The 24337-nt window shown below is 38.9% G+C and overlaps 1 protein-coding gene across 2 annotated transcripts in view; it reads left to right on the forward strand.

The window, feature by feature from the left end:
- Nucleotides 1–847: 847 nt before the first annotated feature.
- CC2D2B (coiled-coil and C2 domain containing 2B) overlaps nt 848–24337 on the forward strand; it is a 96578-nt gene continuing 73088 nt past the window's right edge. Inside the window, exons 1-9 of one of the 2 annotated variants that reach the window (XM_088842194.1) lie at nt 848–1107; nt 3062–3122; nt 4834–4910; nt 5279–5344; nt 6921–6995; nt 8353–8497; nt 11774–11910; nt 12011–12139; nt 15329–15538. In XM_088842194.1, the coding sequence (XP_088698320.1) occupies nt 1066–1107; nt 3062–3122; nt 4834–4910; nt 5279–5344; nt 6921–6995; nt 8353–8497; nt 11774–11910; nt 12011–12139; nt 15329–15538 (942 nt within the window). In that variant the 5' untranslated portion in view covers nt 848–1065. Of the gene's footprint in view, nt 1108–3061; nt 3123–4833; nt 4911–5278; nt 5345–6920; nt 6996–8352; nt 8498–11773; nt 11911–12010; nt 12140–15328; nt 15539–24337 lie in introns of those variants that run through there. The other variant, XM_088842195.1, reaches the window with a different exon arrangement.

A 24337-nucleotide genomic window follows, 5' to 3' on the forward strand; every position in this document is an offset into this window, starting at 1 on the left:
TGAGACTTGCAGTCTCTTATGAGCTGGCCCATCCATTAGTCATCACCTTTGGGAATTGATATGGCTGAGAGCCCTTCCATCATACAGCGTTCGAGAGCAGTGCTTGATTTGTTTCAAATCCAGGTTCGTCTTATTTATTTTGTCCCTACTGTGTGCTGAACACTTTGCTAGGATTGGTGGAGGGCAGATGAGTTCAGTGCCCAGCTCTCGTCCTCACTTTAGAGCAGGCAGAAAGTGAGCTTGCAGGGTAGGCTGTAATGAACAAAAAATACGTTATTATTAGTGCTAGTGGAGATGACAAAAGGACCACAGTCAGAAAAAAAAAAAAAAGAATCCTGGAAGATGTGAGGTTTGAATGAGGCTTTGAAACGTGGAATGCTTTAGATTAAGGGAAAGGTGGAAAAATCAAACAATGGAAATGCCAGGGAATATAAAGAAGAGTTTGGTCTGAGTGTAGCTGAAGGTTTATTTTGGAGAGTGATGAGCAGGGCTTAAAGTGGACAGAAGCTATCTTGGCCTCACTTACAGAAGGGTGCTCCGTTTTGAGTTTCTCTCAAGCAGGGACTGTAACTACAGGCACCAAGATACATGTTCAGGTTTAAATAAAATGCAGCATCACAGGACTTACTTGTGTCCAGTTTCTAGACCTCATGGTTCTCAGTGCTATATGGATTAATACATTTTATCAATCCTGTGATGAACTTTGTGGGTAGTGAAATTATATTGCATTGTGTGTTGGATATAATCTTTCAAAATATACTACAATTTTTATAATTTGTTTTGTCACCTATTCAGTTTTTATGTACTATAATACCAGAAGTTTCAAGGGATTTAGACCCAGTCTTTCTTGACCTACGGAAACAGGCTGTGATATTTTCAGGCTTAGTTCTGAGAACAATGGATGATTTAATTTTGATGCCTTTCAAAGACATGTACAGAAAATCCTTTGTCAAGACTTGGTTCCTAGGTTTTCTTTTAGAAAATAAGATCACAGTTAACTAAAAGATACTAATTTTCTTAAAAATATTTCTTATTTATTTAGAAAGTGGCAATGAGAGAACCATCATGAAAAAGATTTCAAAGAGGAAAGAAGATATTTTTAGAAAGGTATTAATGGAGTTTATAAAGATTTTGATTATGCAAAATAGCTCAATTATAAATGTAGGATAATCTTGGAAAAAATGATATATTTGGTTTTATATACAAATCATACAGTTCATATGTTAAAAAATAATATGAGAATTTAAGGGTGATATACTGTTTGATCTGTCAATCATGTAATTAAGAGTATTAGAGGTGAATTATTTATTTACTTATTTGTTCCCTTATTTAAATATTTATTTATCTGTTCTCTCAGCCAACCAGCAATCAATTCCCTACTTTGCTAAAAAAAAAAAATTTTTTTTTTCACCTGCAATAATTCCAATTAAGGTTCATATTTTATTCCTGTCTTCTAAATGAGGATGGGCAGTTATGAAAAGAATATCCAGCATGTTGGCTGATATTATTAGGAATTAAAGGTCACTCACTTGGTGGCATTGATGTTCCATCACACCTTCAAGGTTTGCTGTCCCCTTGGTCAAGAATAAAATTAAATATTTTCAATTTTGTTGAGGAAAATGCTGAAGGTTTAATAAGAACAGAACATTTTAATTCGTATTGACCTTATTCAGCAATTCTTAAGTGTGGTACAGAAACCACTGGTGGATTTTGGAGTTCTTTCAGAAAGTGTATAGACTAAGCTTGTAACTATGGTCATGTCAGTACCCTCATGTCAATACCCCGCTTTGTTTTTTGACTCAAATCCATGTTTTTACTGTGATTATAAATCTGATGTGTGTCTGCTTGCTCCTCCCACTCCAGCTGCACACTAGTTTGGTTAGCATGTACAGTTGTTGTTTAAAGAGTCTTTTGCTATTCCATTTTTTTAACTTAAAATGAAAATCAAACTTATCCATATTGTGCTGAAAAAGAGTTTTAACATTGCTATTATGGTTTCATTTTGGAATATTGAGGTTTGAAAAGTGGTGAAGGAAATAAATTCTGATTTTAACATGTTGAGTTTTTGATGATGGTAGGATATTCAATTAGAAATACCACTAGGCAACTAGAAATATAGTATTCAGGAGAGCAGTCAAGGTTAGAGACACATTTAGGAAGTCATGGGAATATATACATTCTGCAAAGCCTTTGAATGTACCCACATTTAAGCTATTAAGAGAAGTGTGACCAATGAAGGATATAAGGAGTAAGTGACCAGAGAGGTAGAATGATGGACGATAAGGATCTGGAAAGTTTTTAGAAAGTTATCACGTTACAGAGTACTCAAGTAAAAGCTAACATTAATATGGTGTTGAGTTTCAAAGTATTTTTATTTGTTTGATCTCATTTGATCTTCCTAAAAAATACATGAAGTAGGCAATATATGAACACTAAGAACTAACTACTGGATTTTATAATTAAAATGTCCTTTTAAATATTATAGAGAGCAATTTCTTAATTTAAAATTCTCCTATGTATAAAGAGCTCACGCTTGCATGCTAAGTCACTTCAGTCATGTCCAGCTATTTGTGGCCCTATGGACCATAACCCACCAGGTTTTTCTCTTCACGGAATTCTCCAGGCAAGAATACTGGAGTGGGTTGCCGTGCCCTTCTCCAGAGGATCTTCCCAACTCAGGGACTAAACCTACATCTCTTCCTTCTCCTGCTTTGGCAGATGGATTCTTTACCATTAGCGCCACTTGGGAAGCTGTAAAGAGTTCATACCAACTGATAAAAGAGTGAAATTTAATAAAATGGGCAAAAGATAAGAATTGTCATTTTAAAGGAGATAACTTTCAAAGGGCTGCTGCTGCTGCTAAGTTGCTTCAGTCGTGTCCGACTCTGTGCAACCCCACAGACAGCAGCCCACCAGGCTCCTGTCCCTGGGATTCTGCAGGCAAGAATACTGGAGTGGGTTGCCATTTCCGTCTCCATTTGAAGGGCTGATGAACTTATGAAAAGATATTAAATGTCGGAACAAAAAGATGCAAGGTAACCCTACCCCTCTTTTCTTGCAGATGTCAGAAGACACAGATAACGTTGCAGTAGAAGAAAATGTAGACAAGCAATTCCTAGAAGGTTCTCAATAAGTATACCACAGCTCTGATGCTGCTGGGCTTTATTTTTTTTAATATAAATGACTAATCCTACCCCACAGTTTCATTTGGGAACACAGTTTCTTAAAAGATGAGTTCAAACAGAAACTAAACTTCCTATATAATATTTAATACAAGTGGGCATAAAGAAATAATGGTAAAGTCAGTACGTGTAATTAAATTTTGTTTCCTCTCTTTTTCTCTGCAAACATGGAAAATCTCCTCATGATTCAGACTGTGTTCAACCATAAAGATACAGAGATCTAGAACATGCTTCAGAAAACTTCAGATCTCAGAAGGAAAGATATATAAACAATGGTTTATCCCTGCTTCATTCATCCAGCACATATTTATTAAGCACCTACTGTATGCCATCTGTCATTTTAAGTTCTGGGAATAGAGTATAAACAAACCAACTAATAATTTTTAAATTATATCACAGAATACTGCAGTTAAGAATGAAGATGTTTGGGGGCTTTCCTGGTGGTCCAGTGGTTAATACTGTGCTTCCACTGCAAAGTGCGTGGGTTCGAGCCCTGGTGGGGGAAATAAGATCCCACATGCCTCATGGCCAAAAAGTTAAAAGAAAAAGAAGAAGATTCTCATGACCTATACTGATTTAGTTTTATGCTCACCGTTTATTTCCACCATTTTCTAATTATCATTAAGTACTCAAAGCCAGGGAGAATAAAAAGAAAAATACAAAGCAAAATGACCAATAGGCCCTCCATTTTCTGTATGTAGGACTGCATGACTCCTGTTCTTCTCAATCCATATGGTAGATCATCTGATGGATGCATCAAAAATAATATGTGGCTTAGAGTGCACTCAACAGCTCAAGCAGTCTTTATACTCAACAGGATTGTTTCATTTCTTGAAGGAGCTGGCAGGAATTGGGGTCAGCAGTATTTTACTGAATTTTCAAAACTGACATAAGTGGTTAAAAATGAGTTCTTGAAGACTTACCTCTCTTTTTTTCAGATTCCTTCCTCTTCAGTGTAATCAAGTTGAAGTACTGATATTTATATATTTTGTAGATGATAGAGCAGCTTTTATAGAATGGCTTTGATATTTATATATTTTGTAGACTGTCTACAGTTTATATAGAATGGGTGTTCATTGGAAGGGCTGATGCTAAAGCTGAAACTCCAATACTTTGGCCACCTCATGCGACGAGTTGACTCACTGGAAGAGTCTGATGCTGGGAGGGATTGGGGGCGGGAGGAGACGGGGACGACAAAGAATGAGATGGCTGATGGCACCACCAACTCGATGGACATGAGTTTGCGTGAACTCCAGGAGTTGGTGATGGACAGGGAGGCTTGGCATGCTGTGATTCATGGGGTCGCAAAGAGTCGGACACGACTGAACGACTGAACTGAACTGAACTGATTACAGTTTTCATGGAATTTTCTTTCCTAAAAGGTAAAAAAGTTTTCTCAGCAATTTTTTTTTTTTTAGCCTGACTGCAAAATTCAGTCCTGATCATGCATGACTATTCCAGATTAAAAGGAGGAAGGTTCTAAGCCCTGTTTCCTAGATTGTGAACTCTCATGGGGCAGTGATTTGGTCTTCATAATTGTCATGATCCAAAGAAATGCATATTAGCTAGCTATTTAATAAGTACTCTATTGCTATTTAGTTGTACTTTAAGAAAGTATCATGAGCTCTGTATTATGTTGGCTTTTTGATAGATTTGAATGTAGAAGAAAATCAAAACATAATAGAAACTCTGAGAGGCAAAGTAAGAGAAAAGCTAAAAAATGCCAAGGTAACGCTAATTTTTTTTCTTTCTTACTTTCAAATTTACTGTTTAAATGCAGCATGTATCATGGTGAACTTTTCTTTGTCAGAATAGAGCTAAAATTCAGTTTTAACATAACTCCTTAAATCAAAAAAGCTTTAGATTCTTTTCCTTGCTTTTTTTCCTTCAAACCTAAAGCCAAGAAAAATTAAATGATTTGCTTGTGGTTACTATATATGACATCTTAGGACAGAACATGTATATACTTTTTTTAAAAGAAAAAAATTGAGAAGTCTTTGTTTTTATCCATTTTTGGCCGAAGACTTATGAGTATGATTAAATCTATATCTGTAGAAATTAAGTTTTCCATATTCTTCATTTGCATTGTGTTTCAGATTAATCAAGGTGAAAAATCGTCAACTCAACTGCTCATTGATAGTAAGATATATCAGTGGTCTAAGGTGAATAACTCTTTTTTAACCTTTTTAAACAGCTTTATTGAGATGTACTTTACAGAACAAAAATTCACCCATTTTAAGGGTATGATTCAGTGAATTTTAGTAAACTTACAGAATTATGCAGTCAACACTATAATCCAATTTTAGACCATTTTTGTCACTCTTGTGCCAGTTTTCAGTCACTATTTCTACTTGACATTATTTTTTATCCTAAAAAATTATAATATTTTAGGTGATCCCTGACTTACAGATTTTGTTCTAAAATCCAATGTGTAATCATGTATTTGAAACTTGAGATGACAAAACAACTCACATTTTGAAAGAACTGTGTTACTTAGAGTAAAGGCAAAGCAGCTTTAACAAAAAGATTCAAACTAAAATGTCTTCTTTAAGGTAGAAGTTTTATTCCTCTTTAATATAATAGATAAGTAGTCCAGGCTGCTAGGTGGAGAAGGGCACTCTAGTATTCTTGCCTGGAGAATCCCATGAACAGAGGATCCTGGCAGGCTACAGTCCATAAGGTCACAAAGAGTCGGACAGAAGCGACTGAAGTTGGACTGAAGCGACTTGTATGCACACACGCCAGGCTGCTAGGAGAGTTCTGCCTCTTCAACACTTGGTTTCCATCCCTGAGTCCAGTGGCAAAACTCCAAGGTTTTCATTTGCTGGCCAAGGCAAGGCAGGAGGAAGACAGCCATAGGATTGCAGATTGATCTCTTGCAGGACCAGACCTGCAAATTGCACACCTTATTTCCACTAAAAGAACATGGGTGCATTGTCTATATCTAGTTAAAAGATTCTATTATTAGAGATAGGAAAAAAGACAATCATGAACAACTAGTCATTTTTGCCATAAGCAATGAGAGTATTAAACCCTATAAACTTTAAAATGCAATAATCATTTCTTGGGTTTTTACAAAATTCATCTTTGTCCTCTTTGAAGGGTCCTTCTTGGATTCTTAGTACAAATTATTTTAACTTTAAAATAAAAACAGACTAAAGAAAAGATGTTTGTATATATGTTATTCATTCAATAAATGAATAAAAGTGTGCCTAGATTGGATGTAACTTAACTATGAATAGTAAAAATAAAAAGGAAAATTTTCAAGATCACTTCATTGAACATCAAGAAGTGAAAAGGAAGAGAAATTGGCTTCTAAGAATTTCCATTACAAACTACTAAATTGGCATAGCTGCTCAGGAAGTTGAGGATTTTAGCAAATGATTTTGCAAAGAGCAGAGACAAAGGGAAGTAGAAGTATATGCTGACAATTTATGTATAAGTATTGTTGAAAGTTAATGGGCCAGCTAAGTTGTAGATAGAAATATATAGGATAAGCTTTTGTATTTTGCATATTTTAAAATTACTTGGCTCCTAGGAACTAGCAGTTTGATTGATTGACTGATTGATAGATTGATTCTTCTCCCAAATCTCTCTAAAAACAATCCATTAAATGTATGTGAGAAAGAAGTGATAGGTGATTTACATTTAAAAGATTCCTTTATGGTATTGAAAAGTGAGAGTCTATTTATATTCATTTCAACACTGAATACTGGTTTACTGTTGTTTAACCCACAGGCTGAAGTTCCATTGGATGAAGGTCTTTCATTTTTCATTCTGAGTGGTGAAGAAGAAGGCCAATCTGCAGAGCAGGTTGGATTTGTTCCTCCTGAAAATATAGGCAGATTTAGTAGGATAGGGTTTATGAAAGAGATCTACATGGTCACAAATAAAAAGCTGGGATTTAAGATGAGAGCTTGATGTTACTCAGCTGTCAGGGCAGATCTCAGCTCTGAAGCCAGGTTTAAAGCCCTGCCAGGGGTGCAGTAAAGGTAGCTTGGTAATGGGAGCTCTGAAAGGTACAAAGAGCCCCCCTTTGTGGTTGAAATCTTCAAAGACATCCCCTATGTGAAGATACCTCAAATCTTGCTCGAGGTTTCAGTGTCATATCTTGTTTGACTTTTGAAAAAAAAATGCCACAAAAATTTCTGATTTTAAAATCTTTTTTGATTTCATGACAGATATATACAGAAAGTATGATGATGCAATGATGTGATATGAACCTAGGTGATACTTAACCATGTTACTGAATTTTGTCAGAGTTGATCAAGGCCATGTACAGTTATCTATTCAAAGGAATTCTATGATTAATTCTTTTTATTTATTTGTCCCTAAATGTATGTAGGGACATACATTCAAATAAAAATTCAAAAATTAAGGAATTTTTATTTACATGACTCACATACTCTGTCTCCTTCTTTCTTTCAATATATGTAGATTTTAAGTTAGACAACTACAGTCATCTAAAATGGTGATTTTTTTGTGTGTGAAGAGACATATAAAATTTCTGATATGATATAAAAGTATACATTTTTACATTTAGTAATGTATCTACTCCAATATCTCCATTGTTTGAAACTTTTATATGTCATATTTCAGAAATAATTGATCATCTGTCACAGACTTCTACTTGTATTTTTACTTTTCTCTCTTTTTTTTCTTAAATAGCATCCAGAAAAGAACATGACTGATCCACATTACCTTAAGTAGTACTACTTTCTGAATGGTGAAAAAAATGGGGCTGAAGACCACATGGTTTGATGTCCCTAGACTTTGCCCTGTACTGTAAATTCTCAACAATTGGACTATCATAGCCCAATATCTCAGAACATTTTTCCATAGGAGAGGAGAGACATGAATTGTAGTTCCTTTTCAGTAGTATTTCATTGAGAATTGCAATGAAGGGCTATTGGAAAATCATAGTTTGTGATATTAAGCCTTAAGTGAGTTCTTCAATGTTCAACGAAAGTTCATTGTAACGTGGTTTCAGCTTGAATTTGAACTGGGTGGTGTAGATTAGAAAGACTTCATATCAGGACTTTATTACATTTTATTTATCTACACATTAATTATTGGGGACAAGCATATGTATTTATTTTTCTTTGGGAATTCAACAGACATCAGTAAATGTAGTTACCACAAACATTTTTCACTTGGTGATGATTTACAGAACTTTGCTGAGGGCCAAGATGAAGATTTTGTGGAAGAAGTCATTTTCCCAGATTTACTTGAAGTAAAGGCTGCTGATTATGAAGATGACCAAGAACAAATAAAAAAACAACAGGCAAATATTTTTGTTCCAAGTAGTTCTCCAGGTAAAGGAGATTTTTTTCATGATAAAATATTCAAGTCATTAATGAATCATAGTATAGGATAATAGCTTCTTTGTATGGTGGATCGATAAAAAGTAATGATCTAGAATTATAGAAAGTTTTCTGTATTTATTCTTTATGCTTTCTCTGAGTTTAACGGAATTGGTTAAAAGAGCTCATTCATTGTCGTGTGTGTGTTTCTGTGTCTGTGTATATGACTTTCTGGTAGACTTTCAGTTCAGTTCAGTCGCTCAGTCGTGTCGAACTCTTTGTGACCCCATGGACTGCAGCACGCCAGGCCTCCCTATCCATCACTAACTCCTGAGGTTTACTCAAACTCATGTCCATTGAGTCGGTGATGCCATCCAACCATCTCATCTTGTGTCGTCCCCTTCTCCTATGCCTTCAATCTTTCCCAGCATTAGGGTCTTTTCAAATGAGTCATCAGGTGGCCAAAGTATTGGAGTTTCAGCTTCAGCATCAGTCCTTCCAATGAACACTCAGGACTGATATCCTCTAGGATGAACTGCTTGGACTTCCTTGCAGTCCAAGGGACTCTCAAGAGTCTTCTCCAACACCACACTTCAAAAACATCAATTCTTCTGTGCTCAGCTTTCTTTATAGTCCAACTCTCACATCCATACATAACTACTGGAAAAACCATAGCCTTGACTAGACGGACCTGTTTTGGCAAAGTAATGTCTCTACTTTTTCATATGCTATCTAGGTTGGTCATAACTCTCCTTAAAAGGAGGAAGCGTCTTTAATTTCATGGCTGCAATCACTATCTGCAATGATTTTGGAGCCCAGAAGAATAAAGTCAGCCACTGTTTCCACTGTTTCCCCATCTATCTGCCATGAAGTGATGGGACCGGATGCCATGATCTTAGTTTTCTGAATGTTGAGCTTCAAGCCAACTTCTTCACTCTCCTCTTTCACTTTCATCAAGAGGCTCTTTAGTTCTTCACTTTCTGCCATAAGGGTGGTGTCATCTGCATATCTGAGGTTATTGATATTTCTCCCAGCAATCTTGATTCCAGCTTGTGCTTCTTCCAGCCCAGCATTTCTCATGATGTACTCTGCATATAAGTTAAATAAGCAGGGTGACAATATACAGCCTTGACGTACTCCTTTTCCTATTTGGAACCAGTCTGTTGTTCCATGTCCAGTTCTAATTGTTACTTCCTGACCTGCATACAGGTTTCTTAAGAGGCAGGTCAGGTGGTCTGGTATTCCCCTCTCTTGAAGAATTTTCCACAGTTTCTGTGATCCACACAGTCAAAGGCTTTGTCATAGTCAATAAAGCAGAAATAGATGTTTTTCTAGAACTCTTGCTTTTTCAATGATCCAGCGGATGTTGTTAATTTGATCTCTGGTTCCTCTGCCTTTTCTAAAACCTGCTTGAACATCTGGAAGTTCACGGTTCACGTATTGCTGAAGCCTGGCTTGGAGAATTTTGAGTGTTATTTTACTAGTGTGTGAGGTAAGTGCAATTGTGCAGTAGTTTGAGCAATCTTTGGCATTTCCTTTCTTTGGGATTGGAATGAAAACGGACCTTTTCCAGTCCTGTGACCACTGCTGAGTTTTTCAAATTTGCTGGCATGTTGAGTGCAGCACTTTCACAGCATCATCTTTCAGGATTTGAAATAGCTCAACTGGAATTCCATCACCTCCACTAGCTTTGTTCATAGTGATGCTTTCTAAGGCCCACTTGACTTCACACTCCAGGATGTCTGGCTCCAGGTGAGTGATCACACCATTGTGGTTATCTGGGTTGTGAAGATCTTTTTTGTATAGCTCTTCTGTATGTTGCCACCTCGTCTTAATATCTTCTGCTTCTGTTAGGTCCATACCGTTTCTGTCCTTTATTGAGCCCATCTTTGCATGAAATGTTCCCTTGGTATCTCTAATTTTCTTGAAGAGATCTCTAGTCTTTCCCATTCTGTTGTTTTCCTCTATTTCTTTGCATTGATTGCTGAGGAAGGCTTTCTTATCTCTCCTTGCTATTCTTTGGAACTCTGCATTCAAATGGGTGTATCTTTCCTCTTCTCCTTTGCTTTTTGCTTCTTTTGTTTTCACAGCTATTTGTAAGGCCTCCTTAGACAGCCATTTTGCTTTTTTGCATTTCTTTTCTGTGGGGATGGTCTTGATCCCTGTCTCCTGTACAATGTCATGAACCTCCATCCATGGTTCTTCAGGCACTCTATCAGATGTAGTCCCTTAAATCTATTTCTAACTTCCACTGTATAATCATAAGGGATTTGATTTAGGCCATACCTGAATGGTCTAGTGGTTTTCCCCCTTTCTTCAATTTTAGTCTGAATTTGGGAATAAGGTGTTCATGATCTGAACCACAGTCAGCTCCCTGTCTTGTTTTTGCTGACACTATAGAGCTTCTCCATCTTTGGTTGCAAAGAATATAATCAATCTGATTTCAGTGATGTCCATGTGTATAGTCTTGTGTTGTTGGAAGAGGGTGTTTGCTATGACCAGTGCGTTTTCTTTTGCAAAACTCTATTAGCCTTTGCCCTGCTTCATTCTGTGCTCCAAGGCCAAATTTGCCTGTTACTCCAGGTGTTTCTTGACTTCCTACTTTTGCGTTCCAGTCCCCTATAATGAAAAGGACATCTTTCTTGGGTTTTAGTTCTAAAAGGTCTTATAGGTCTTTGTAGATCTGTTCAACTTCAGCTTCTTCAGCATTACTGGTTGGGGCATAGACTTGGATTACTATGATATATTGAATGGTTTGCCTTGGAAACGAACAGAGATCATTCTGTTGTTTTTGAGATTGCATCCAAGTACTGCATTTCAGACTCTTCTGTTGACTGTGATGGCTACTCCATTTCTTCTAAGGGATTCCTGCCCACAGTAGTCGGAGAAGGCAATGGCAAGCCACTCCAGTACTCTTGCCTGGAAAATCCCATGGATGGAGGAGCCTGGTAGGCTGCAGTCCATGGGGTCGCTATGGGTCGGACACGACTGAGCGACTTCACTTTCCCTTTTCACTTTCACACATTGGAGAAGGAAATGGCAACCCACTCCAGTGTTCTTGCCTGGAGAATCCCAGGGACGGGGGAGCCTGGTGGGCTGCCGTCTATGGGGTCACACAGAGTCGGACATGACTGAAGTGACTTAGCAGCAGCAGCAGCAGCCCACAGTAGTAGATATAATGGTAGACTTTAGTGGTAGAGTATGTGATAGTTCTCTTTTGCTTCTTGCTTGGTCAATCCCAGCTTACTGTTTTGGACTTGAAAGTAACATCTAGGTTTTGTTATTAAGTGATCAACCGGCTTAAACTGCCAGAAGACATGATGCCACGCATTTTAGAAGAAGAAGGATTCTATATTCAGAAAAAGCCAGAAATATATAAAAAGACCTGCAACAAAATGGAAAATCGCCTGCTTAAACTAGAAGAGGCAAGTTCACTACCTGATAAGCTAAATCACTCACTGGCAGTTTGTGACATTTGTTTTTAGTGTGATATTTAATTACTATATTCTTAAATATTTTTAATAGGGAAAATGTTGGTTTGAAGAAAGTGGAGAAATAATGTCATTACCTTCCCCTATTAGACGGTCATGGAATTTCAGACTAAACATAAGCAAGGAACCTTTAAATCCAGCACTGAAGACCATGTATAGAAAGGTAACCAACAGTTTATTTGTGATTATGTTTAGAATTCTTGTAATATAAATTATAACTTTTATTTACTTGTATATTTATTTTGTTAATTCACCTTTTGAGGATATTAGTCTAGTAAAGGCAAAACTATGATGAAGTATTAAATAGCCATTAAAAGTATATTTTCAAGGAATATTTAATGATCTGGGGGAAAGCTCAGAATGTGAAATTTTTTAAAAGCAGAACATGAAATTTCATATGATCCTATCTTTATAAAAATAGATAATGAGTGAATGAGTTTATCAATGAATAAGTACAGACATATGTGTGTATATAGATAAAAAGTCTGGGAAATATATCAGAGTTAATTATCTCTGGATAGTAGGACATAGGCTTATTTTTCTTTCTTATACTCCCTTCTAGATTTCAGAAATGAATATATATTGTAGTTATAATCAAAGAAACAAATTTTATGTGTATTTCAGAGTACATTATGAAAATTAGCAGTTCATTAAACTAATGAAAAGAAATATTTAGACAGAAATAGTTGTATTAAAAATTTGGCATGAAAAAAATTTAAGAATTATGTACAAAAGCTTAATTGCTCAATCACTTGCCTTTGTTGTTGTTCAGTCACATAATTGTATGACTCTTTGCAACTCTGTGGACTGTAGCACACCAGGCTTCCCTGCTCTTAAGTATCATCTGGAGTTCGCTAAAACTCATGTCCATTGAGTCGGTGATGCCATCCAACCATCTCATCCTCTGTTGTCCCCCTTCTCCTCCTGCCTTCAGTCTTTCCCAGCATCAGAATCTTATCCAATGAGTTGGCTTTTCGCATCAGGTGGCCAAAGTATTGGAGCTTCAGCTTCAGCATCAGTCCTTCAGTGAATATTCAGAGTTAATTTCCTTTAGGATTGACTGGCTTGATCTCCTTGCTGTTCAAGGGACTCTCAAGAGTCTTCTCCAACATCACAGTTCAAAAGCATCAATTCTTCAGCGCTCAGCTTTCTTTACAGTCTAACTCTCACATCCATACATGACCACTGGAAAAACCATAGGTTTCACTAGACGGACCTTTGTTGGCAAAGTAATGTCTCTGCTTTTTAATATACTGTCTAGATTGGTCATAGCTTTTCTTCCAAGGAGCAAGCGTCTTTTAATTTCATGGCTGCAGCCACATCTGCAGTGATTTTGGAGGCCCAGAAAATAAAGTCTGTCGCTGTTTCCACTGTTTCCCCATCTATTTGCCATGAAGTAGTGGGACCAGGTGCCATGATCTTACTTTTCCTCTTCTAGTAATTATATGCCTTTTGTAGTCAATGCTTTTTCTTAAAAAATGCCTTTGTGTATTTCTTTCTTTTAAAAAAAATTAATTATTTTAATTGGAGGCTGATTACTTTACAATATTGTAGTGGTTTTTGCCATACATTGACATCAATCAGCCATGGATGTACATATGTTCCCCATCCTGAACCCCGCTCCCACCTCCCTCCCCATCCCGTCCCTCATATTCCAATAGCTGCAACATTTTAACAGCAAGAGCATTTCATTCCTTATAATGCTGATACTTCTAAGCCTACACAGAAAATAAGGTTTCTCCCTAAACTGAAGAGATTTATACTTTTGGAGGTCTTCTTATCTTTCTTTAACAAGTGAGAATCTTCTTTCTACATAATATATGCTCTCTTTTCTTCTCCACAGTCTCTGTTTATTTCTCAGAGAATCCAGAAATTTTTTTTTAAATTCCTTATATCATAATATGTTTTTAATATCTTTATACCACTTATAAATTTATTTCAGGATTTTCTAAAAATACACCAAAACTTCTTGCTGCTAAGAAAATCTTTTACCATTTTACCATACAAAAATGCAGTTAAGGTTTAATTAGTTGTCCTACTTTTAAAATTACGACAAATACAAAGATTTTTTTAATCAGGAACAAGTGTTGATGTTTTTACCAAAATTCCTTACTGTTACCCATACTTGGAGTAGACAAAACCCGTAACACTTTTACCTTCTGTTTTTAAATTGGCTTGTTATACTTTCTGGTGAGTATCTGTTGGCTCTTTCAGGTTCTCTTAGCAGGATGGTCAGATGTTTCATTGCTTCTTTCGACTTTCATACAGTCACCAATACTATGCAGATCTTGCTGTTAAGTGGTTTTTTTTTCCACCTACTTGTATTTTGGATTCAGTGGAGATGTTTTCAGATGCAGTTTTGTTTAACATCTTGTCCTTGGATTTTTGGTCTTACTATCTAGTTACCCTGCTTGTTTTCTATAGATATTTGGGAATACAGGCATATCTCTGAGATATTGCTGGTTCACTTCTAGACCACCACAGTAAAGCAAGTCAAAGGAATTTTTTGGTTTTGAAAAATTTCAAAAGTGCATGTAAAAGTTATGTCTACACTAATCTGTAGTTTATTAAGTATTTAATAGCATTATGTCTAAAAAACCCAGTGTATGTATCTGAATTAAAAAACACTTTTTTGCTAAAAATGCTATTAATAACTGTCATCGGAGCTTTCTGCTCTTTTCTAACTTCATTCAAGCTAATTTCAGTGTTTCATGGACTCTTAGAGTTGGGAATAAATATAAATGTCACTTTACCAAGCATGTTAACTTGAATATTAAAATTCATTCTGTAGCACCATCCTTAGCAGGTAACATTTTGGAATTAGCATCAGACAAATACCTCTGCCTGCCTTTCCCTTCTGTCTTCTCTACAGTTTTTATTATGCACAGCCAGCTATGGAGGCAAGGTTCATTTGGGGTTTCTCACTGGGAAATAAAAATCTCAATGCTGTACGGGCCGCTGAAGCAGGAATAATAGTTTGTGGTTTAAGTCTGGCTCCAGATGATTATTAGATCATCACATTAACGAACTATTGACCCACCAATTCTAAACACCATTTTTTTATCGTGATCCTTTAGGAAATTACTTGGGGGCTTGTAACTTGAAAGTTCAGCCTCTGCCAGCACATAGTAGAAAGTAGATGACCATTTATAGTAAGGTGATTAAAATGCTCCAAAATAAATATATGAAATCAAGGGCTATAATCAGTTTTAAGAAAGAAGGAGCAAATAATGGTTTTTTTGCTTTTCTGTGTCTTCATTTTCTTACAGTTAACATGTTACTTTTAAAGAATTTACCTGTTATTTAAAAAATAGAATCGAATTAACATTGTGTAAATACTTTTCTTTAAAAGGCAGTGAAATCTGATCTAGAAAGCTCTATTAGGAACAAAATGGAAGGTCAAAGGGAAATGTACCAATTAGATCTTAATATAGTGGGTTTGCAATTCAGTCATCATCCTCTCTTCAATCAAGAACAAGTATTATGTGCTAGGCTGCTCCAACTTTATGAGTGTTTTCAGGAGAGGCAGCAACAGAATTTACCACAGCTGCTTTATGAGAAGGTAAGCATGGTTTTCATTACATTTACAGAGCTGAACCTTTTTAATATTGAAAGAAAAAAAAAACTTTTTAGTACAGAGCAAGTTTTGGTGGAATATTCCCTTAGGACTTCAACTATTTAACCAAATAAAAGAAAGCTTGATTTCAGTTTATCTGAAAAGAAATTGTAGGAATTAACTGGGCAGGGAGACAGACTCAAACATATCCTGCAGGGTGTTTAGCATTTATAGTTTGCTAATCAATGGTATTTCTTGATCCTATGACTCAATAAGAATATTTGAAATTATTACTATTTAAAAGAACCAAATGACTATTTCAAGTCTTGTAAGAAAGTATTTTTGATAAAAATATTAATGATCCTGAACCTTCTATAGGGTTTAGTATGAGAATGATTTAGCCAACTAGTCTAATGACACGCATGCGTGTGCACACGTGTGCATGTGTGTGTGTGTGTGTGTATGTGTGGCGCATGCACTCAGTCGTGTCCAAGTCTTTGTGACCCCCATGGACTGGAGCCTGCCAGGTTCCTCTGTCCATGGAATTCTTGCGTGCATGCATGTTAAGTAGCTTCAGCTGCGTCTGACTCTTTGCAGCCCTATGGACTGTGGCCCACCATTCTCCTCAGTCCATGGGATTCTCCAGGCCAGAGTATTGGAGTGGGTTACTTCAGGGGATCTTCCAGACTCCAGGATCAAACCTGCATCTCTTATGTCTCCTGCTTGGCAGGCAGGTTCTTTACGGTAGCTCAATGACATCGTAAAGGGTACATAAAATCTGAGGAGAAATCAGAGAAATATACCAACTGACTAGTTTTATAAATTTGTAACTCTCGTTTAGACTGTATGCTGAGTTTTTGATACATGAATATTTTGTTAACTAGTGTTCTCTCTGAAAGGATATTCTGATGGGTCTCATTCAGCTAATTAATACACTTAAATATTTAGTGAGGTATTTAGTTAAATAATCAAGCCTAATAGGGTCACCAAGACATTTCAATAAGCTAGAAATGAATTATACCTTAATATATTTACTTTTTAAAGTACAAGTGCAAAAACAACAGGACTTAATCCATTTGATTGAATTTTCATGTAGGAAATGTGGAGGAGTACTTCCTAAATGAAGCCTATGAATTAATAAGGTCAGAATATTTCCTAAAACAAATGTTGAACATTCTAACTTTTAGTTTAATATGACCATTGTTTTTTGAATGAAAGAACCAACTCTGAAACTAAGATGTAGGTCATTGAAAATATGATTTGTCTATTTAATAGTTTTCCAACACTGTTGTGTAATCTTTGAAGCCTGATCTAGCAAGAGCAATTTTGTTTCACTAGAATACTACCTATTAGTTCAGTTCAGTTCAGTCGCTCAGTCGTGTCCGACTCTCCGTGACCCCATGAATCACAGCACGCCAGGCCTCCCTGTCCATCACCAACTCCCAGAGTTCACCCAAACTCATGTCCACAGAGTCGGTGATGCCATCCAGCCATCTCATTCTCCGTCGTCCCCTTCTCCTCCCACCCCCAACCTTTCCCAGCATCAGACTCTTTTCCAGTGATCAACCCGTCGCATGAGGTGGCCAAAGCATTGCAGCTTCAGCTTTAGCATCAGTCCCTCCAATGAACATCCAGGATTGATCTCCTCCAGAATGGACTGGTTGGATCTCCTTGCAGTCCAAGGGACTCTCGAGTCTTCTCCAACACCACAGTTCAAAAGCATCGATTCTTCGGCGATCAGCTTTCTTCACAGTCCAACTCTCACATCCATACATGACCACGGGAAAAACCATTGCCTTGACTAGACGGACCTTTGTTGGCAAAGTAATGTCTCTGCTTTTTAATATACTATCAAGGTTGGTCATAACTTTCCTTCCAAGGAGTAAGCGTCTTTTAATTTCATGGCTGCAGTCAGCATCTGCAGTGATTTTGGAGCCCAAAAAAATAAAGTCTGACACTGTGTCCACTGTTTTTCCATCTATTTCCCATGAAGTGATGGGACCAGTTGCCGTGATCTTTGTTTTCTGAATGTTGAGCTTCAAGCCAACCTTTTCACTCTCCTCTTTCACTTTCATCAAGAGGCTTTTGAGTTCCTCTTCACTTTCTGCCATAAGGGTAATGTCATCTGCATATCTGAGGTTATTGATATTTCTCCCAGCAATCTTGATTCCAGCTTGTGCTTCTTCCAGCCCAGCGTTCCTCATGATGTACTCTGCATGTAAGTTAAAAAAGCAATATACAACCTTGACGTACACCTTTTCCTATCTGGAACCAGTCTGTTGTTCCATGTCCAGTTCTAACTGTTGCTTCCTGATGTGCATACAGGTTTCTCAAGAGGCAGGTCAGGTGGTCTGGGATTCCCATCTCTTTCAGAATGTTCCACAGTTTATTGTGATCCACACAGTCAAAGGCTTTGGCATAGTCAATGAAGCAGAAATAGATGTTTTTCTGGAACTCTCTTGCTTTCTCCATGATCCAGCGGATGTTGGAAATTTGATCTCTGGTGCCTCTGCCTTTTCTAAAACCTGCTTGAACATCTGGGAGTTCACGATTTACATACTGCTGAAGCCTGGCTTGGAGAATTTTGAGCATGACTTTACTAGCGTGTGAGATGAGTGCAATTGTGCGGTAGTTTGAGCATTCTTTGGCATTGCCTTTCTTTGGGATTGGAATGAAGACTGACCTCTTCCAGTCCTGTGGCCACTGCTGAGTTTTCCAAATCTGCTGGCATATTGAGTGCAGCACTTTCACAGCATCATCTTTCAAGATTTGAAATAGCTCAACTGGAATTCCATCACCACCACTAGCTTTGTTCGTAGTGATGCTTTCTAAGGCCCACTTGACTTCACATTCCAAGATGTCTGGCTCTAGGTCAGTGATCACGTTATCGTGACTATCTTGGTCGTGAAGATCTTTTTTGTACAGTTCTGTGTATTCCTGCCACCTCTTCTTAATATCTTCTGCTTCTGTTAGGTCCATACCATTTCTGTCCTTTATCGAGCCCATCTTTGCATGAAATGTTCCCTTGGAATCTCTAATTTTCTTGAAGAGGTCTCTTGTTTTTCCTATTCTGTTGTTTTTCTCTATTTCTTTGCATTGATCACTGAGGAAGTCTTTCTTATCTCTCCTTGCTATTCTTTGGAACTCTGCATTCAGATGCTTATATCTTTCCTTTTCTCCTTTGCTTTTCGCCTCGCTTCTTTTCACAGCTATTTGTAAGGCCTCCTCAGACCGCCATTTCGCTCTTTTGCATTTCTTTTCCAAGGGGATGGTCTTGGTCCCTGTCTCCTGTACAATGTCACGAACCTCCGTCCAGAGTTCATCAGGCACTCTATCAATCAGATCTAGTCCCTTAAATCTATTTCTCACTTCCACTGTATAATCATAAGGGATTTGATTGAGGTCATATCTGAATGGTCTAGTGGTTTTCCCTACTTTCTTCAATTTAAGTCTGAATTTGGCAATAAGGAGTTCATGATCTGAGCCACAGTCAGCTCCTGGTCTTGTTTTCGCTAACTGTATACAGCTTCTCCATCTTTGGTTGCAAAGAATATAATCAATCTGATTTCGGTGTTGACCATCTGGTGATGTCCATGTGTAGAGTCTTCTCTTGTGTTGTTGGAAGAGGGTGTTTGCTATGACCAGGGCATTCTCTTGACAAAACTCTATTAGCCTTTGCCCTGCTTCATTCCGTGCTCCAAGGCCAAATTTGCCTGTTACTCCAGGTGTTTCTTGACTTCCTACTTTTGCATTCCAGTCCCCTATAATGAAAAGGACATCTTTTTTGGGTGTTAGTTCTAAAAGGTCTTGTAGGTCTTCATAGAACCGATTAACTTCGGCTTCTTCAGCATTACTGGTTGGGGCATAGGCCTGGATTACTGTAATATTGAATGGTTTGCCTTGGAAACGAACAGAAAGCATTCTGTCATTTTTAAGATTGCATCCAAGTACTGCATTTTGGACTCTTTTGTTGACCATGATGGCTACTCCATTTCTTCTAAGGGATTCCTGCCCACAGTAGTAGATATAATGGTCATCCGAGTTAAATTCACCCATTCCCGTCCATTTTAATTCACTGATTCCTAGAATGTCGACGTTCACTCTTCCCATCTCCTGTATGACCACTTCCAATTTGCCTTGATTCATGGACCTAACATTCCAGGTTCCTATGCAATATTGCTCTTTACAGCACCAGACCTTGCTTCTATCACTGGTCACATCGGCAACTGGGTATTGTTTTTGCTTTGGCTCCATCCCTTCATTCTTTCTGGAGTTATTTCTCCACTGAGCTCCAGTAGCATACTGGGCACCTACTGACCTGAGGAATTCCTCATTCAGTATCCTATCATTTTGCCCTTTGTTACTGTTCATGGGGTTCTCAAGGCAAGTATACTGAAGTGGTTTGCCATTCCCTTCTCCAGTGGACCACATTCGGCTGTGGTCCATGTGATCAGATCGGCTAGTTTCCTGTGATTATGATTTCAGTGTGTCTGCCCTCTGATGCCCCCTCACAATACCTACGGTATTATTTGGGTTTCTCTTACCTTGGTCATGGAAAATCTCTTCACAGCCGCTCCAGCAAAGTGCAGCCGCTGTACCTTACCTTGGACGAGGGGTATCTCCTCAAGGCTGCCCCTCTTGACCTTGAACGCGGAGTATCTCCTCTCGACCCTCCTGCGCCCGCGCAGCCACCGCTTGTTGGACGTGGGGTAGCTCCTCTCAGCCGCCGGCCCTGGCCTCAGGTGTGGGGTAGCTCCTCACAGCCGCACCTCTTTGCATGGTTCGTTGCGCCGGGGCCGGCGTCTCTCGCGTCGCGTCTGCGCCGCCGGGGCCGGCGTCTCTCGCGTCGCGTCTGCGCCGCCGGGGCCGGCGTCTCTCGCGTCGCGTCTGCGCCGCCGGGGCCGGCGTCTCTCGCGTCGCGTCTGCGCCGCCGGGGCCGGCGTCTCTCGCGTCGCGTCTGCGCCGCCGGGGCCGGCGTCTCTCGCGTCGCGTCTGCGCCGCCGGGGCCGGCGTCTCTCGCGTCGCGTCTGCGCCGCCGGGGCCGGCGTCTCTCGCGTCGCGTCTGCGCCGCCGGGGCCGGCGTCTCTCGCGTCGCGTCTGCGCCGCCGGGGCCGGCGTCTCTCGCGTCGCGTCTGCGCCGCCGGGGCCGGCGTCTCTCGCGTCGCGTCTGCGCCGCCGGGGCCGGCGTCTCTCGCGTCGCGTCTGCGCCGCCGGGGCCGGCGTCTCTCGCGTCGCGTCTGCGCCGCCGGGGCCGGCGTCTCTCGCGTCGCGTCTGCGCCGCCGGGGCCGGCGTCTCTCGCGTCGCGTCTGCTACCTATTACTGTATGTAAAAACTCATTTGTTTTTCATGTAGCGTGGCTTTTTGTGTAGAATAATATTGAGGGATCATTATTGGCAACATTTTGATTATATTAATGATTAATGATTCTTAGGATCCAAAAGTAATTTCTTAGCTGCTTTTTACTTTGCTTTATTTAAAATGTGCACATAAAACTGTGCACATTTATTTATTTAAAATGTGCACGTAAACATTTTCTCCAGTTTCCTGGTAAATTGTAAAAAGAGAAATTGGATATGGCATGTGTATGCCCTTCTAAAATGAAAGAGAACTGCAGAAGGGAGGGAAAAGGCCAGGGGTTGCAGGGTGTGACCCTTGGTCTTCTACCAAAATACTGATTTATAGTTTTTGCATCCTTTTAGTCCCTTGGCGTGAAATATATGGCTCTGCTTGTTCTCAGTGTGTTCAAACCAAGTTCAAAGTAGTAGGAGACTCAGTGACATCCAATGATTTCTTAAACTGCAAAATGTCCTGTTATGTGAATGTGAATTCCACTTAAAGAACATGGAGAAATGTAGACAGTATAAAAGAGTAGAACGGATCCTCAGTTTTGCAGAGTTCTGCTGTTGTTCCCTCTAGTTTACACAAGAGGGAAATTGCACAGGTAATACAAGAGTTCATTCCCACTGTAAGAAATTCAGTGTAGAAGTTTCATACTGTGAAACTCCCACTTCAGTCTTCACCTTGTGGTTTAAATTACAGCTTTAAAGATCCATTTTCCGTGTTTCTCTGTATATACATATGCCATGATAGATTTTAAGATAAATTGGATCTTCTAGTATGTATTATTTGGCAACTTGGATTTTTAAAATTACTTCTAAGTCTTCGAGTTTGTCCCATATCACTATATAGACCCATAAAATACATGTATTTTAATATGTTGAATCATTCTTGACACTTCTTATGGTCATGAATGACTTCATAAATGACTTCTTAGGTCATTTCCATCTCCTTATGATTACAAGTAATAAAGCAGTTAACATCCGTGTATCTATGTATTTGAGCACATGTGTGAAAACTTCTGTAGGGTAGATTTGTGGAAGTGAAAGTTCTTGGTCAAGAGTAAGAGTGCATGAAGTTTAAATTTTTATCAGAGAGTAATGAATTGCCTTTCCAGGAAAGTTTTTCAGTTTGAATTTCCACTGACAGTATGGGACAGAGCTGACTTCCCAGAGTCCTAACCAATAGTTGATATTACTTACCCAGTTTTCTGTATAGCTTTGTTCACCTTTATAAGAGTTTTCATATATATACATATATACAAATATATATACACATATAACTACACATGTACATACACACACATTGCATGTACAAAATATATATCTTTTGCATCAGTCAGTTCAGTTCATTTCAGTTCAGTCGCGCAGTCGTGTCCGACTCTCCGCGACCCCATGAATCACAGCACACCAGACCTCCCTGTCCATCACCAACTCCCGGAGTTCACTTAAACTCATGTCCACAGAGTCGGTGCCGTCCAGCCATCTCATTCTATGTCATCCCCTTCTCCTCCCGCCCCCAACCTTTCCCAGCATCAGAGTCTTTTCCAGTGAGTCAGCTCGTCGCATGAGGTGGCCAAAGTATTGCAGTTTCAGCTTTAGCATCAGTCCTTCCAATGAACACCCAGGATTGATCTCCTTTAGAATGGACTGGTTGGATCTCTTTGCAGTACAAGGGACTCTCATGAGTCTTCTCCAACACCACAGTTCAAAAGCATCAATTCTTCGGCGCTCAGCTTTCTTCACAGTCCAACTCTCACATCCATACATGACCACGGGAAAAACCATAGCCATGACTAGACGGACCTTTGTTGGCAAAGTAATGTCTCTGCTTTTTAATATACTATCAAGGTTGGTCATAACTTTCCTTCCAAGGAGCAAGCGTCTTTTAATTTCATGGCTGCAGTCAGCATCTGCAGTGATTTTGCAGCCCAAGTCTGACACTGTGTCCACTGTTTTCCCATCTATTTCCCATGAAGTGATGGGACCAGATGCCATGATCTTTGTTTTCTGAATGTTGAGCTTCAAGCCAACCTTTTCACTCTCCTCTTTCACTTTCATCAAGAGGCTTTTGAGTTCCTCTTCACTTTCTGCCATAAGGGTAGTGTCATCTGCATATCTGAGGTTATTGATATTTCTCCCAGCAATCTTGATTCCAGCTTGTGCTTCTTCCAGCCCAGCGTTCCTCATGATGTACTCTGCATATAAGTTAAATAAGCAAGGTGACAATATACAGCCTTGATGTACTCCTTTTCCTATTTGGAACCAGTCTGTTGTTCCATGTCCAGTTCTGACTGTTGCTTCCTGACCTGCATACAGGTTTCTCAAGAGGCAGGTCAGGTGGTCTGGGATTCCCATCTCTTTCAGAATTTTCCACAGTTTCTTATCATCCACACAGTCAAAGGCTTTGGCATAGTCAATGAAGCAGAAATAGATGTTTTTCTGGAACTCTCTTGCTTTCTCCATGATCCAGCGGATGTTGGCAATTTGATCTCTGGTGCCTCTGCCTTTTCTAAAACCCTCTTGAACATCTGGGAGTTCACGGTTCACATATTGCTGAAGCCTGGCTTGGAGAATTTTGACCACGACTTTACTAGCGTATGAGATGAGTGCAGTTGTGCGGTAGTTTGAGCATTCTTTGGCACAGGTTTTAAATATTTTTATCCCATTCTGTTACTTGCCTTTTGACTTCATTTCTCCTATCTCTTGGAAATATTTAAAATTTTATGAGGTCAAATCTGTCAGTTTTTTTCTTTGGGGACTTTAGGTTTTGTTGTTCACTTATTAAATTTCCTAGAGTTTTATCAGCTTATCTTTGGTTACAGTTCACAGAAAGCTCTCTCAATTGCTTTAAACCATAGGGAAAAGGTATGACTTTCTATATCAAAAGTTCTAAGTTAGGGCAGTTCTGTAGTTGGTTTATCTGATGGCTCAACAGTATGAACAACCCTGACTTTTCTAAGGACAAGTACCTCCTCGTTGGTTTTTTCCTAGAATAAAATTGGTATATTCTTAAAGAGTTGATCTTTCATATGAACATTAGAATTAGCTTGTCAACTTCTATTTTAAAGATTCTCCTACCATTTTTACTGCAGCTGCTTTGAAAATGAAAGTGTTAGTCTCTCAGTCCCATCCAACTCTTTGCAATCCCATGGACTGTAGCCCACCAGGCTTCTCTGTCCATAGAATTCTCCAGGCAAGAATACTGGAGTGCGTAGGCATTCCCCTCTCCAGGAGATCTTCTGACCCAGGGACTGAACCTGGGTCTCTTGCATTGCAGGCAGATTCTTTACCATCTGAACCACCAGTTATTATATTAATTGTGAAAGAAATTTTATCTTTAAAAATTTGGGTTTCCTCATCCAGGCATGCAGTATGTCTTCACAGTTGTTGGAGTCTTCCCTTGTGTCTTTCAGTAGAAGTTTATATCCATTGACTCCAGTCTTGGAGTTCCCACAAACTGTCCCT

Source organism: Moschus berezovskii, chromosome 12 (genome assembly GCF_049115385.1).
Source record: "Moschus berezovskii isolate FMDL1 chromosome 12, NW_MosBer_1.0, whole genome shotgun sequence".
Taxonomy (NCBI): domain Eukaryota; kingdom Metazoa; phylum Chordata; class Mammalia; order Artiodactyla; family Moschidae; genus Moschus; species Moschus berezovskii.